Raw genomic sequence first — 13,665 nt, forward strand, 5'->3', positions numbered from 1 at the left:
AGAGCCTGCAGGGCACTGCAGATACAGAGCACATACACTTTTTGGAGCATAGATCCCTTCCAACCTAGGCCATTCTGCGATTAAACAAGGATTATTGTGTCTACAAACAGGTACCTGGATAGAAGAATGGACCTGAGATCACAAAAGATCTCATGGTCTCCCCTGGCCTCATTGGAGTGCTGATGAGAGCACAACAGCCCAGTGGTGTAAAACTCTTTGTTCAGACACAGGCAAGCAGTGTCCTGTTGAGGAGAACAGGTACAGGTACACGTGGGACCATGTTGTGCTGGCATCCACTGAGGACCTCCAGGAAACTGAGTCAGAAAGCTGTCACTGCTCTGCTTTTGTGTTGCAGGTGGATTATGATCGAGCGCAGCTGGTCGTCAGCCCACCGCTCTCTGGGTCAGACACCTACCCCCGGGGCCCAGTAAAGCTACCTCAAAGTCAGAGCAAAGTCAGCTATTCAAGCAGCAGCTACCAGTACCCTCTGGTCTACCACAAAGCACCCCACTATCACCAGCCATCTCTCCAGCCCGGCTCTCCCTATATTTCCACCGCCTCCTATCCCAGCTCCCCAAGTATCACGTCAAGTGCTTACCCTCCACCCAGCTGGGGCTCCTCCTCGGACCAGCAGCCCTCCAGGGTGTCCCACGAACAGTTCAGAGCTGCCCTGCAGCTCGTGGTCAGTCCCGGGGACCCCCGGGAGTACTTGGACAACTTCATCAAGATCGGGGAGGGCTCCACGGGGATCGTCTGCATCGCCACCGAGAAGCACACGGGAAAGCAGGTGGCCGTGAAGAAGATGGATCTCAGGAAACAGCAGAGGAGGGAGCTGCTCTTCAATGAGGTGAGTTGTTCTGGGTGCTGTGGTGGGTTTTGCAGGCAGTGGGCTCAGCAGGAGTCATGGGCCAAATGGCACCCTCAAGAACCAAATTAATAACTTTCTGAAAGAGGTGGTGAGTCCCACAGGTATCTATGCTGTGTAAATATTGTATAACCAGACCAGTTCTAAATGAACTACATCTCTGTGATGTGGTCACAGCAATCAGCTCAGAAATGTATCAGCTGCTCCATGCAGGGTATCAGGTGCCCAGTGCCTTTTTCTGTTTCCTGACATAGTTTATCCTTCCAAGATGGAGGACCCAAACTGACCAGACTGTTCAAGAAGCATTTGCACTGTATTCTGGAATACACATGCTTTTTGTTTCCTTCCTCCTTCCTCTGCTAACCCTTTGCTTTCTTGATGGTTACTGAGCTAAGAGCTGACAGTGCTTTTTTTATGGAACCATCTGTGTTACTTCCCACATCTCCTTTCCTGAGTGGTTGCAGCCAGCTCAGAGTCCACAAGTGCTTATAGGAGACTGTTTTCCCCATGTACATTATTTTAAATTTCAGAACACTGGTTTTCATTTGCCATTTTTTCACCCAGTTGTTTGGGACTGAGAGTACCTTATGCAACTTGAAGAGTTTTTCCAGTTTTTTACTTCTTATTCCCTTAAAGAAGCTGGTGGGTTGTGTACCCTGCTCCCTTTTCAAGATCACTTGTAAATATGCTGATCAACAGCAAAACCACTGCAGGAGCTCAGGGAAACCTCTTGTGAGAATGAACTTTTTAATTCTATCTTTTGTTCCTGTATTTTGACTGTAAGTGGATCTTCCCTCAGCACATGACAGACTGGTTTCTTTAAAACCTTTAAAAACTTAAAATTTTTAAATTAAAATATTAGTTTTTAGCAAACTTCACCCAGTTCTTTGCACAGTGCATGACTGTACCGAGTACTTGGGCTTGGCTTTGCCTCTGCTGGAAGGCAGCACTGAATTGGGCTGTGGTGGCTCTAACTGAGCATTTCTTGAGCAGTAACATCTTGAAGCAGGTCCTACATGCTGTGCAGGACCAAGCTGCTTCCCTGACACGCTCCAGTCACTCGTGTCAGCCAAGAACCTCTTTTGGGCAGCGCTGAAATTCCTCTGTCTGTAATGAAGCCTTCCCTAGCTGTTGTTTTCTCTCCTGGTCACTGTTCTGACAGCTCTCAGTCCCCCATGCTCACGGTCACTGCCTTGGCTGGGCTGCTCTGACTGTGGTCCCAGTTGTACAGTCCCTTGTAGGTGTGGGATTTGAGTCATCCCCTGCATTACCAGCATTCTGTGAAAATTCCGTGCAAAGTACCACGGGGTACATGATGAAAACGACTTTGATGCGGTGAACAATTGATCAGGTTAAAAAAAAAAAAGAATAAATCTCTGTTGTACTGAAGGCAGTTGGCAATAAAAAACCAATTAAATAAACAGTTCTGTTCCTGCAGGCTGAAATAAAACAATTATCTACCGCTCATACTTCGGCAGCTAGAGATTCCTTGTTCCTCCTGGTGTGTTTACGATGACTGATATTTTTATGTAAATACGTTGGTTTTGTTTATGTGCTGGCTATAAGGGTTTGGGAGGCTGTGGTTCATCCCAGAACCTTCAGCAAGCACCGAGAGAACAGCACAGCGAGAAAGAAGGTCGGAACGAGTGTCAGACAACGCTTGTAGCGACTCACAGGCTGCCCTTCTGTGCCCCACAGGTGGTGATCATGAGGGATTACCACCACGAGAACGTGGTCGACATGTACAACAGTTACCTCGTGGGAGACGAGCTCTGGGTGGTGATGGAGTTCCTGGAGGGCGGCGCTTTGACCGACATCGTCACTCACACCAGGTGGGATGAGGGACCTGCAGCCTAAAGCCCAACATGTAGCCTGGCTGGGGGGGAGATGCCCTGGCTTTCCCTCATGGATTCCTCTGGACCGTGCCCTCCGGAGCTCACCTGTTGCTGAGGGCAGCTGGGCACCTCCTGGCTCTATATATGTATTTTTATTTTCATTCTTATTTTATTTTTATTCTTCTTTTTATTTTTATTCTTCTTTTATTTTTATTCTTCTTTTTATTTTTATTCTTCTTTTCATTTTTAATCTTATTCTTGTTTTATTTTTATTTTTTTTATTCTTATTTTTATTTTATGTATATATAACGTGTATATGTTTATACTGTATTTATTTTTATATGTATAAAACATTTTTATATATGGCTGCGTATTTGTAAGTACATACAAAATACATATATAAAAACATAAAAGTACGTTCCATATACATTCATGGAAAACATATATACATATATACACATAAATATATATAAATATATATAAATATAAATAACATAAATATACATAAATATATAACATAAATATATATTAAACATATGTACATATAAATATATATGCATATATGCATATAGCTATCTATGCATGTATATATGTGCATATACATAGCTATATATATACACTATGTATTTCTCTAGTTATATGTCTGTATCTATATATAGATAGAGATACATAGATGTAGATATATTCACTTATACCCATACATAGCATGCTTCCTTTACCAGCATAAATAAACCACTGCAGAGGAATCCCTGTCAGCACCAGCATTTTTTAAATCAAAGGGAAAGAAATACCTGAGAGGGCTTCCTGGTAGATGGGGATTTACTGCAGTTTAGTTGGTAGTTCATCAGCAACACAACTTTTATCCATTACTTCCTAAAAATGGCCCCCCAAAAAATGTTCTTTTCCCTGTTTGGTGATCTGCATTGTTGGTTTTGCTGTCATGACCACGTCAGTCCTAAGGGTAGTTTCTCTCCATACTCACAACGCATGTAACCAGGCTGTCAGAAAGGTTATCTGCAAACCAAGCCTAAAACATAAAGGGAAGAGAGTTTTTATATCAGAATATTTGTGCTTGTGGTAGAGCACATTCCCATATTTCAGTTAATGTCACACCTTTAAAGCAGGTGATCCACCAGCACAAGAGCTGCAGTGTATGGAGCTGCTCTGCTTCTTCTGAGAGGAGACATTAGATTTTACAGCCCTCTTTCCACCTGATCTTTGCTCATCTGCTCCTGATAATGAAATAGGGAAGAGCGATTCTTTATTTAATTTCTTCCTCTGGAATAAAAGAAAAATTTAAAATTTCCACACCAAATCAGTGGGAGAGTATTTAGGGGAGCAAGAAGAAGAGCGAGGAATAATAAATTAGAAAATTTATGAGAGAACAGAGTTTAGTGATGCTCTTAGGCCCTACCAAGAGCAGAGCTGTAACACAGGTATTTTATTTTTTTTATTACTTCCTTAGCTTGTGTGCTGAAATAAATCACAATATTGCAAGTCATTTGTTAACTACTGCAACCCAAAACATTAAAAGCTCTATCTTAGATATTTCTGACAGGAGTTGAACAGCAAACAGATGTTCCCAGGACACCACTTCTTAAGAGCTGTCATCTATTTTTTAACTCAAAACAGTCTTTTCTTAATCTTCTGGGCTTTTTTTACATTGCATGACCTTCCCTCAAAGATTTTGCTACAAATGGCACACAAAGTTAGAGCAGAAATCTCCACAGGAGTTTTTCTACTCATGTAAGAGAGATGCTGGGGACATCCAGCAATGGGGCAGCAGTACCAGGGTGCACAACCCATCCCAAAATGGGTGTTTTCAACCTTGCATAGAAATGAGGCCTCTTGTTTATTTTTCTGTTGAAATATCCAGAATATTTTTACAGAAGGCATAAAAGTGCTCCCCAAGAGCTACACCCAGGGCTTGATGTTTTGTCTGCACAATTAGGAGTGTTTTTTTTTCCTCATATTCATTCCACGCCTGTTTCCATCCCAGTGGTGGTTCTCCCTCCCTGGCAAGCACTGAGCTTACTGTAAAAAAGGCATTCCCCTTATTTCCCAGAGGGAAACGAGCTCACTGTCACAGGCTGCATCACATGGAGCACTCAGCTTTTTTTAGTGCTGCAGGGAGACTTATCCAGACCTCGTTGCAGAGTTGATCCTCCCCCTCATCCCATGTTTTTGGTCAGAAATAGGACCAGAGAGTCACCTCACAGAGCCACTGCCCAAAAGATCTGTACACTGGCCTGAAGGGGAATTGGTGTCCCTTTGTTCCAGCTCCCCTTTCCCACTGCCTTCCTTAACACCCCGGTTTTCCCACGTTGCTGTTTCAGGATGAACGAGGAGCAGATCGCGACCGTCTGTCTGTCTGTCCTGAGAGCCCTGTCCTACCTGCACAACCAGGGCGTCATCCACCGCGACATCAAGAGCGACTCCATCCTCCTCACCAGCGACGGCAGGGTGAGCACCCAGCCCTTCCCCAGCTCCCAGGGCTGCCATGAAAACAGCTGTGCCCCTTCAGGGTGACACTGCCTGGAAAAAAATGAGCCAGGCCTGTGAAACTGCAGGGTGTGACCTGTGAGTGACTTGTTGGAGAGCTGAATCCCAAAAACACAGGCCTGGCCTGGCCTGGCTGGTGATGGACATCTGTGCTGCAGGCAGCAATCCCTTGGGGAGGCATTGCAGCCGTCAAAAGGCAGCGGCAGAAGGAGCTACACGATGTGGGTGATGGCTCGGTGACAGGAGGTGATGGGAGATCATCTTTTAGGCTGCCCCACTCCTACTGTGATGCCTCTCAGAAATACTTCCTTTTTACTGCATTTCATTATCGTTTAGTTAGCAGCCTCTGTATGTGTATCACTCTCTTAGCAGCTGCTGTACCTGTGCTGTTTCTCCAAGCTGGTGAGAAGGCTAACACCTTTCTGTGCTAAAATAATAATGTGCATTACTGCAGAAACCCTCCCCTGATGGTCAGAGTAGCTTTTACATTTGTGAGATGCTTGATAATGCCAGTTCCACACTGCCATGTACTTGGGTGGGATGCTGCTGCCAGTTAATTGGTCTTTGAGCAGGGAGAGAGGGGGACAAAATGCTGCACATGACTTGCTCAATAAGCAAAATGAAGTTTGCACACAAAATTACAGGTTGTTACACAGATGTCTAAAGCAAGACTTAGCAGGTGGGACTGAGCCTGTTGGTCTGGAAACAAATCTAGACCTTCCCTTTCAGGTGAAGCTCTTGGCTTCCCAGGCCTGGTCTGACTCCTTAACCAAAGGCTCCCTTGTTTAATTTGATACCCACTTCACCAAGGAAGAGGGCTTTTCTTCCTGCAGCAGTCACAGGCTGCTCCTGTTAATCCTGTCAAGGAAAGAAAATCCCACGTGTGTAGGAGTTCTTCAGCTGGGATTTCAATCCATGTTGCTGAAATAACATCTGATCTGTGCTGGGATCTGCATACAGTGCCTCATTATACTCATTACTCCAGTACTTATTATCTGCATTGCAGATTTCTTCATGGCTGTGTTGTGCAATTACCTTTTTTTAGAAAAATCGTTGTCTTTTATGTACTCGAATGAGCAATAGATATGCAAAACCTCTTGTGCTCCTACAAAAGATGATTGGACTCTGCTTCCAAAATACGCATTATTTCTTCCATTCTTCATCCAGTAAACTGAAAAATACATTTAGCATGGAGAACTTGGCTATTATTGTTTTAGAAATACCAACAATCATTTCATAATTCTCTTTAAAATAACACCCACAGCTTTAAAAAAAGTAGTGTCTGCACTGAGTCCAAAAGAAAACAAATCAGTGCTGACAACAAGTCAATGCAGGCATTTATGCAACTTCCCACTCCCATTGTCCAGGGGCTGTTGGGGTTCATTTTGTATTTCCAGGCACTGAGTATGTGATGGGATACACGGCCTATGGACCTTGGGTGACCGTGGCACTGTGCAGCCTATAACTGGGAGTGATGGGAGTTAGGATAATGCCCAGGAAAACCCCTGTGATAGCTTCTAGGCCTTCAAATAACTCCTGGGCGGGGGGAATAGACTTCAGCCTTAAGGAACAAGCTGTTTCTGGAAGGGGGTGATGCCACCGACACTCAGACCAGCTTGTTTTGGTTGGGGGTTGGAGGAGTTTTCACCTTGGCATTGTACAGCGACACGGAGGGGGAGGTGATAATTTTCCATAATTTCTGTTGTTAAAAAAAACTGTCATAAAAGTATGAGTAGGCACATGATGCAGCAAGAGCTGCTCTCCGGAGTGCTTGTGTATCCCATTATTTCTATTTCAGGTCACTGCCACAGCTACTCAAGGACAGTACTAATTCCTGAGTTCCCAAGCAAAGGGAGCAGGTCCCATTAACTCTTTTTTGGAAGAGTCTTGTGCCCTTCCCCGCCTTTCCGAAATCAGCTCTGTTACTACATAAAGATGACATTTTCTTTAGTGACAGTCCATGGTGTGGGGTCCTGGTCTTAAAAAAACCATTGGCAGGGGTTTTGCTTTCTGTGGGTGTTGGGTCATGCTCTCAGTGGTAAAAGGGAATGGGGTGAATGCGACTTGTTTCACCTGTGTTCTGGCAAACTCACAGGTCATGTTCCTGGGTGCACATCCCAGGAGGGGTGTGCATCACTTGAAATGTGTTTATTACTGAGTATCAGCATGCATACATAACTGCAGACATGGGGTTTATATATATGCAATAATAGATTCATTATAAGACTGTTACTTCAGAATTTTTTGCTTTCCTTCTGTTTTTAACCATTATAAGCCATTTATCACCTCTGCATCTTTTGCTGGTGGAGAGGCAATGAGGTGTGACAGATGACGTTAGTAATGAACACCACTGCCACTCTCCTACGTCTTTCCCTTGCCTTCATTTTAATGAATTTAAAGTTCCCCAGGCTGTGTTCCCGTCTCCAGACACACTTGCAAAACTGTGCTGCTGTCCTGTCCCAGACAGACGCTGCAGCTCCATCCCCGTCCCTCCCCATCCCCTGCAGCCAGAGGTGTGTGTTTCAGAGGCACGTGTGTCTCACAGGAATGCCCCTTGTTACTCAAGAGGGGGTTTTCCTTTTTCTTTTCAGATAAAATTGTCCGACTTCGGGTTCTGTGCCCAAGTGTCCAAGGAGGTTCCCAGGAGGAAGTCGCTAGTTGGGACACCGTATTGGATGGCTCCGGAGGTGATATCCCGCCTGCCCTACGGCACCGAGGTGAGTGCAGGGGGCACGCCAGGGACCCAGAGCTGCTGTTTGCCCTCTGGGGGGTGCCTTGGTCGACCCCACGGAGCTCAGGGAGCACCGTGCAGTTCAAAGGCATTTACATAGATATGCTAAATAGCAGCAATTACGTTTGCCCCAGAGTGCTACATCGCGGCTCCTTTTAAAGTGTTTCTCCGAGATGAAGTCGTTAAATAACAACTCCATTTAGCACACTTAGTGTAATGCCTTTAGTATTTACGCTTAGGGTGCTGTAGGAAAGGAAACTGGCCTTATTTTCACATTGGGAAAGACCCTTTGATGCTCTTTAATATAAAAGCCTGGAGCTGCAGTCACAGGTGTCCACACCTGCATGTGCCAGACCTGCAGCCAGGTTATGCAGCTGTACTGCACAGCCAGGTCACACCAGTATTTGCACTCTGCTTTCATCCAGCTGAAGCCTGAGATTCCCTTGCTCTGGACGAGTGCCAGCAGAGGCACAGGTCCCACAGGGTCCCAAACACGTGAGCCAGCTGGATGGGTAGGATTGCCACCCTCTGTGGTAGCACTGGTGTCCCCATCGGCTCGTTCCTTGCAGTCATTGCTCTCATTAGCTGAGAGACAGGGGTAGAGAAAGCGCGTCTGTGGGAGCTATTTTAAGCCCTGCCAAATTGTTCTGAAAAAGACAATCCACACATTTTTATTAGAACCCTTTAGAGGAGACCAGCAAGGTCTGCAGTGCCATATCCCATCCATTGGGAAGCTCTGAGTCACAGCACTCCTGCACTGCCAGCCTGGGAAGAGCAATCCCCTCTCCCACGCTCAGCCGTGACAGTGACTCACGGCTCCCCAGCAGGAGACACGGCTGCCTTTGCTCCTCTGCGTGGGGAGAGGAGCTTCTGCCTGATAGTGCTGATAGTAACAGCTGCAGAGAGTGACCCTGCAAGGCAGATAGAGCCAAAAATACAGATACACAGATACACACATATTATATATTTATAGACATGTATAGACACACACACATAAATGTAGAGATACAGAAATATACATGCACAGAGAAGGGGAAATGAGCTGAGACAGGAGATGCAGCAGGAACTGTTTTGGCACAGCCCCAGGGTGAGAGCACCCCGCAGGCACTGACGTGCTCCCAGGACAGGTGCCATTATGGAAGACATTCCAGGGGTGATAACATCAGGTATTATTAGCCCATTAATAGCACTGGAAGGATTATAAAGTGGCTGAACTTATGGCTACATTATGTTTCCCCACCAGAAGGGAAAAAGAAAAAGGATTTGGGCTAAAGGATAGTGTTGGGAAAAGAGAAAAGCAGCATGAACTGGCCCTGGCTGTATTTGGGCTGGCGAATGACAGGAATTACAGTCATTAGAGAAATGGAATTCTGGAACAGATCTGCAGCAAGCCAGGACCAAAATAAAAAAAAAGTAGTGTTGAGTTATTTGGTTTTTTTTTTTTTACCTGGAGCTGAATCATTTTCCAGAGGGATTATATAATGTGTTACCTCTGCTGGCTGGAAGCGGCCCTGGGTGTAGTTAAGTGCTTGTGTTTGCCTTGGGGTCTTGAATGGAGTTCCTGTTGTTTTTGAGCTTCAGGGGACGCAGAGTAACTGATTTCACAGCAGCCAAGTTGTGCTCTGCTCTCTCCCTGGCTGCAGCACCGCAGAGCCAGCCTGGGGTGGGCAGTCAGGGGCTGCAATCAGTGCAGCTGGAATGCAGGGCGGGAGGGTGCAGCCTCTCCAGTGCACAGGGCTTCCAGTGGACAGCACCTAAACCAGCTGCAGACCCAGGTTTGTAAGTCACTGCTAATCCGTTTCATCCAGCACTTACTGCTCAAAAGGCAAGAGCATTCTCAGCTGGGTAAAGATTTATGGTGATGGCTCACCAGACTGCTGGCTTACACTGGCCACAGACAGCGGCGTGAGCCATCTCCAAGCTTTGCATGAGCCCCAGTGCTGAGCCTGTTGGCCCCCCCTGCACTACCAGCGGTGTTCATGACCAGCCTCTGTGTTCCAGGTGGATATCTGGTCCCTGGGCATCATGGTGATAGAGATGATCGATGGGGAACCTCCCTACTTCAACGAGCCGCCGCTGCAGGCCATGCGCCGGATCCGGGACAACCTCCCGCCCCGGGTGAAGGACATGCACAAGGTCAGACTTCCCATTAGGTGATGAAGGTCTTGAGCAGTGACATGTTTAATAACACTATAGGCACACCTTTGAGTGCCCAGCTGATAACTTCTAAGGGCCCACCTGGAGCAGTGGGTCCTACACAGGACTTGTGCGGGGAGGATGCGAGACCAAAGCCATCAGTCATAGCCTTGTTTGTGCCCAGCCCTGGCTTGGCTTTTGCAGCAAGTGATGGCAAAGGGAGCTGGGCAGAGCCTCGTGTTCCCTGTGCTTCCCAAGCTGCCCCAGGACCAGAGCAAGTCAGCACATCAGGACTGCTGTGGGTGGGTTTGCACATCCACATCCAGTGCCAAACCCTGTGTGCATCTCCCATTTTGGGTGTGCTTCAGGCCTGAGCCCTCAGCCCACATTAATGCTTTTCTCACCCCCCACACGCAGAGCTATGCAGGGACTGCTGTTCTGCACCCCACTGATACCCAAATGGTTTCAGCATGAGCAGCGTGTAGAAGACACAGCCCTTCAGCTCAGTACAGCTGTTACCATAGGCAGAATCACTGTGTCCCTTGTCTTCCCAAGAAAAGCAGTGTGCACACAGCCAGAAAGGGATGTTTTTGTCCACCCCTAACACCAGTGTGGTGTTGCAGGTCTCCTCAGTGCTCCGGGGCTTCTTGGACTCGATGCTGGTGCGGGAGCCCTCGCAGAGAGCCACGGCACAGGAACTGCTGAGGCACCCCTTCCTCAAACTGGCTGGGCCCCCTTCTTGCATTGTGCCCCTCATGAGGCAACACAGGCATCGCTGAAGCCGGCAGCTTTTTGGGAAAAGGTCAGTGCAGAGTCTGGATAACGGCCGTGTGGGAATGCCAGCAGTTGTGTGGGAACTGCAGGCAGGGAGGAGTAAAACCTTGTGAAGGAAAACCAGCCCTGCCTAAATAATGCAGTGTATAAAAAAAAAACAAGGAAGTGCTCTCTGTGCTCCCTGTGTGTGAGGGACAGGGGAGTGATCCTGGTCCCAGCTGGGAGGCCACGCTCCACCATAGACCATCGCTCCCCAGCGCTGCTGTGTTCCCACCATCCAGGGAGAAGGCACCAAATGCACAGGTTGGAAAGGTAACGAGGAGAGCACAGCCAGAGCGACACACCGGAATTTCACTGCAGGCTACGGCACTTCTGTTTCAGAAGAACACTTTTCTGACGAAACAAAGCACTTTTTATCTCGGTCAGAGCAGCGCAATGTATTTTGCAATGAGTTTGTAATTTTCTGTACAGTCCGTTTTGATAACTTGCAGTACTTTGTCATGTAACTGTTGTGTTAGTTGAAGTAATAAGTGTTACCTTAGCGAGAATTTGAGAACATTAAAGTTTCCTACTTTTTTAACCCTTTTGAAAACAGGAAAAAGAAAAAAAAAAAAAGCCCACAACCACCTTTAGGAAGTTGTAAGGTTTTGCAGATTTCCCATGGGGTGAGGAGAGCACTCATCCCACCCTCTCGGCAGCCTGAAGAGCCAAGGATAAGTGATGTTTGTGGGCGCTCTGGCAGCCTGGTTTTGGGCACTCGCCCTCCCCGTGACGCAGTGGCAGAGCTGCTGCTGAATGTGAGTGGTCACCTGGGTCTCCCTCCCCTTTCCCCAGGGTGGGAGCCGACACATCCAGCCTGCCTTTGCTCCAGGGTCAGCCCAGGCCACGGCCAGCCCTTTTTTTACACCACCACCGGGCCAGTTTTGCCACCACAAAAGCCTCTGTTGTTTCTGTCGAGCTCTGGCAGCGGGAAGGGATCACCCAGCGGGATCCCCGGAGCTCCGGCAGACCTGTGGGATGTGCTGCCAGATGTTTGCCAGAGAGGAGAAGTCGTGCTGCTGTCCAGACCTTTCTGAATGTTGATGCAACAGTTGACTACTACGGTACAATTTTGTGTTATTTGTTGGATGACTTTGCATGTTAACTGTAGGCCTAAATAGATTTGCCTTTAAAATTTTTAGAAGTGCTTCATAATTATTTCAATGATAAATGATTTTTATTTATTAATGATTAGTTCTTTTTAATTATGTATGATACAAAAGCCATGTTTTTCAAGTTTGGTTGTTTTTTTTTTCTTACTGACCTCATTTTACGGTATCTTTAAGGAACCACAAAGCCAACTTTGTGAAAACGCAGTTTCTTTCTTATGATGGAGTTTCATAGTTGATAAATTAATTGTTATTTATTGTAGTAAATTATAACCAAACATCTAAACCTGGCAGGAGCTGTTGCTTAAAGATCTTCCTCTGGGAGAAAAGAGTTGCCAATAATAAAGAAGCTCCTTTAGTTCTGCCCTTAAAAACTTAAAAGAATATTTGAAGGGAGAGAAGCAATTTAAACAAAAAAAAAAAAAAAAAAGGAGATAAATATGAACTGGAGCATTGAATAGATGTTCTCNAAAAAAAAAAAAAAAAAAAAAGGGAGATAAATATGAACTGGAGCATTGAATAGATGTTCTCACATCTGTGTGTCTTACTCCCCCCGCTCTGCTTTCTCTTCTCAACCCTGTTTGCACATTTTAAGAGGGCACTACAGAAAATGTGTTTGGCTCCCGCCGCCCCCGCCGCAAACACGCTCCCGGTGCCCACCCGGCCGAGAGCAGCACCCACAGCCTTCCAGGGGGTCTGTTTTGTAGTCTTGACAACTCAGGAAAACCGGCTGCACCAGTCCAGGCAATGGCATACAGGCACAACTGTAGTACTAGCCACAAAAGTTAAACTTTTTTAACCATCTTTGAATAAAAAAAAATTTAAAAAAAAGAGGGTTGGTGGGGGGTTTTTTTTCTTCAATATTCAGCACATTTTAGGCTGTGCAAGTGAAGAATTTTCTGCAACTTTCTTATCATTAGATACTTTAAAACAGTGTTCATCAAGTTTACTGAAAGTTTTGTCGATTTCAAAGGTTTTTTTTTTTGTGAACACCAGCTACTGGTGAGACAAATGCACATGCAAGTTAAATAAATTAATTAATAAACACTTCAAGTTTCAGTGTGGTTTTTCCCCCTGTGCCTTTTTGCTGTTTTATAAATTTGACTCAGTCCCACAGTACTGGGCCAAGCAAATATGAAAAAAGTTTTCCTTCACCCAAAATTAAGGGGAAAAAAAAAAAAGACTTACCCAAGAACATCAGGCTTAAATTTAGAAGAATAGTAGACAAATAGGCATTTCAAACCAAGATGCTGTGATTTCACCATTCTGAGAGCCCCCCCAAACATACCCATATACACACACACACTTACGTTAGAAAAATAAACAATTCTCCTCCAAACACAGAAAAAATCCACACCCATGTTTCAACACGAGTTGGCAATGCCAGCACTTGAATAAAACACCCAGACTGTGGTCAGTCAGACAGTACAGAGCATTTTGAGAAGTGATGAGCACACCCACACACCTCTGCAAGATGAAGTTCTCCAGAAGGACTTGTCCCTCTTGGAACATTTCCACCTTGCTTTTCCTGCCTCTTAAATAATCCCTTTTTTTTTGGCCTTACACATCCTTAATTTTTGGCTTACAACCATTCAGCTCTCACACCTACTGACAACGTTCCTCCCAGTTTCCCCAGCAGCACCAGTCAGCTGATGAAGCTACAATGTTATTTGC

At 45.9% G+C, this 13,665-nt stretch overlaps 1 protein-coding gene across 10 annotated transcripts in view; it reads left to right on the top strand.

The window, feature by feature from the left end:
- The window catches only part of PAK5 (p21 (RAC1) activated kinase 5), a 177,501-nt gene extending 165,080 nt beyond the window's left edge, over nucleotides 1-12,421 (top strand). For 9 of the 10 annotated variants that reach the window (XM_017834536.1, XM_017834537.1, XM_017834535.1 and 6 more), the window contains 6 exons: nucleotides 356-847; nucleotides 2,564-2,697; nucleotides 5,037-5,163; nucleotides 7,794-7,919; nucleotides 9,935-10,069; nucleotides 10,693-12,421. In XM_017834536.1, the coding sequence (XP_017690025.1) occupies nucleotides 356-847; nucleotides 2,564-2,697; nucleotides 5,037-5,163; nucleotides 7,794-7,919; nucleotides 9,935-10,069; nucleotides 10,693-10,848 (1,170 nt within the window). In that variant the 3' untranslated portion in view covers nucleotides 10,849-12,421. The remainder of the gene's footprint in view (nucleotides 1-355; nucleotides 848-2,563; nucleotides 2,698-5,036; nucleotides 5,164-7,793; nucleotides 7,920-9,934; nucleotides 10,070-10,692) is intronic. The other variant, XM_017834538.1, reaches the window with a different exon arrangement.
- Nucleotides 12,422-13,665: the final 1,244 nt, after the last annotated feature.

Source organism: Lepidothrix coronata, unplaced genomic scaffold (genome assembly GCF_001604755.1).
Source record: "Lepidothrix coronata isolate B3197 unplaced genomic scaffold, Lepidothrix_coronata-1.0 Scaffold234, whole genome shotgun sequence".
Classification (NCBI taxonomy): Eukaryota; Metazoa; Chordata; class Aves; order Passeriformes; family Pipridae; genus Lepidothrix; species Lepidothrix coronata.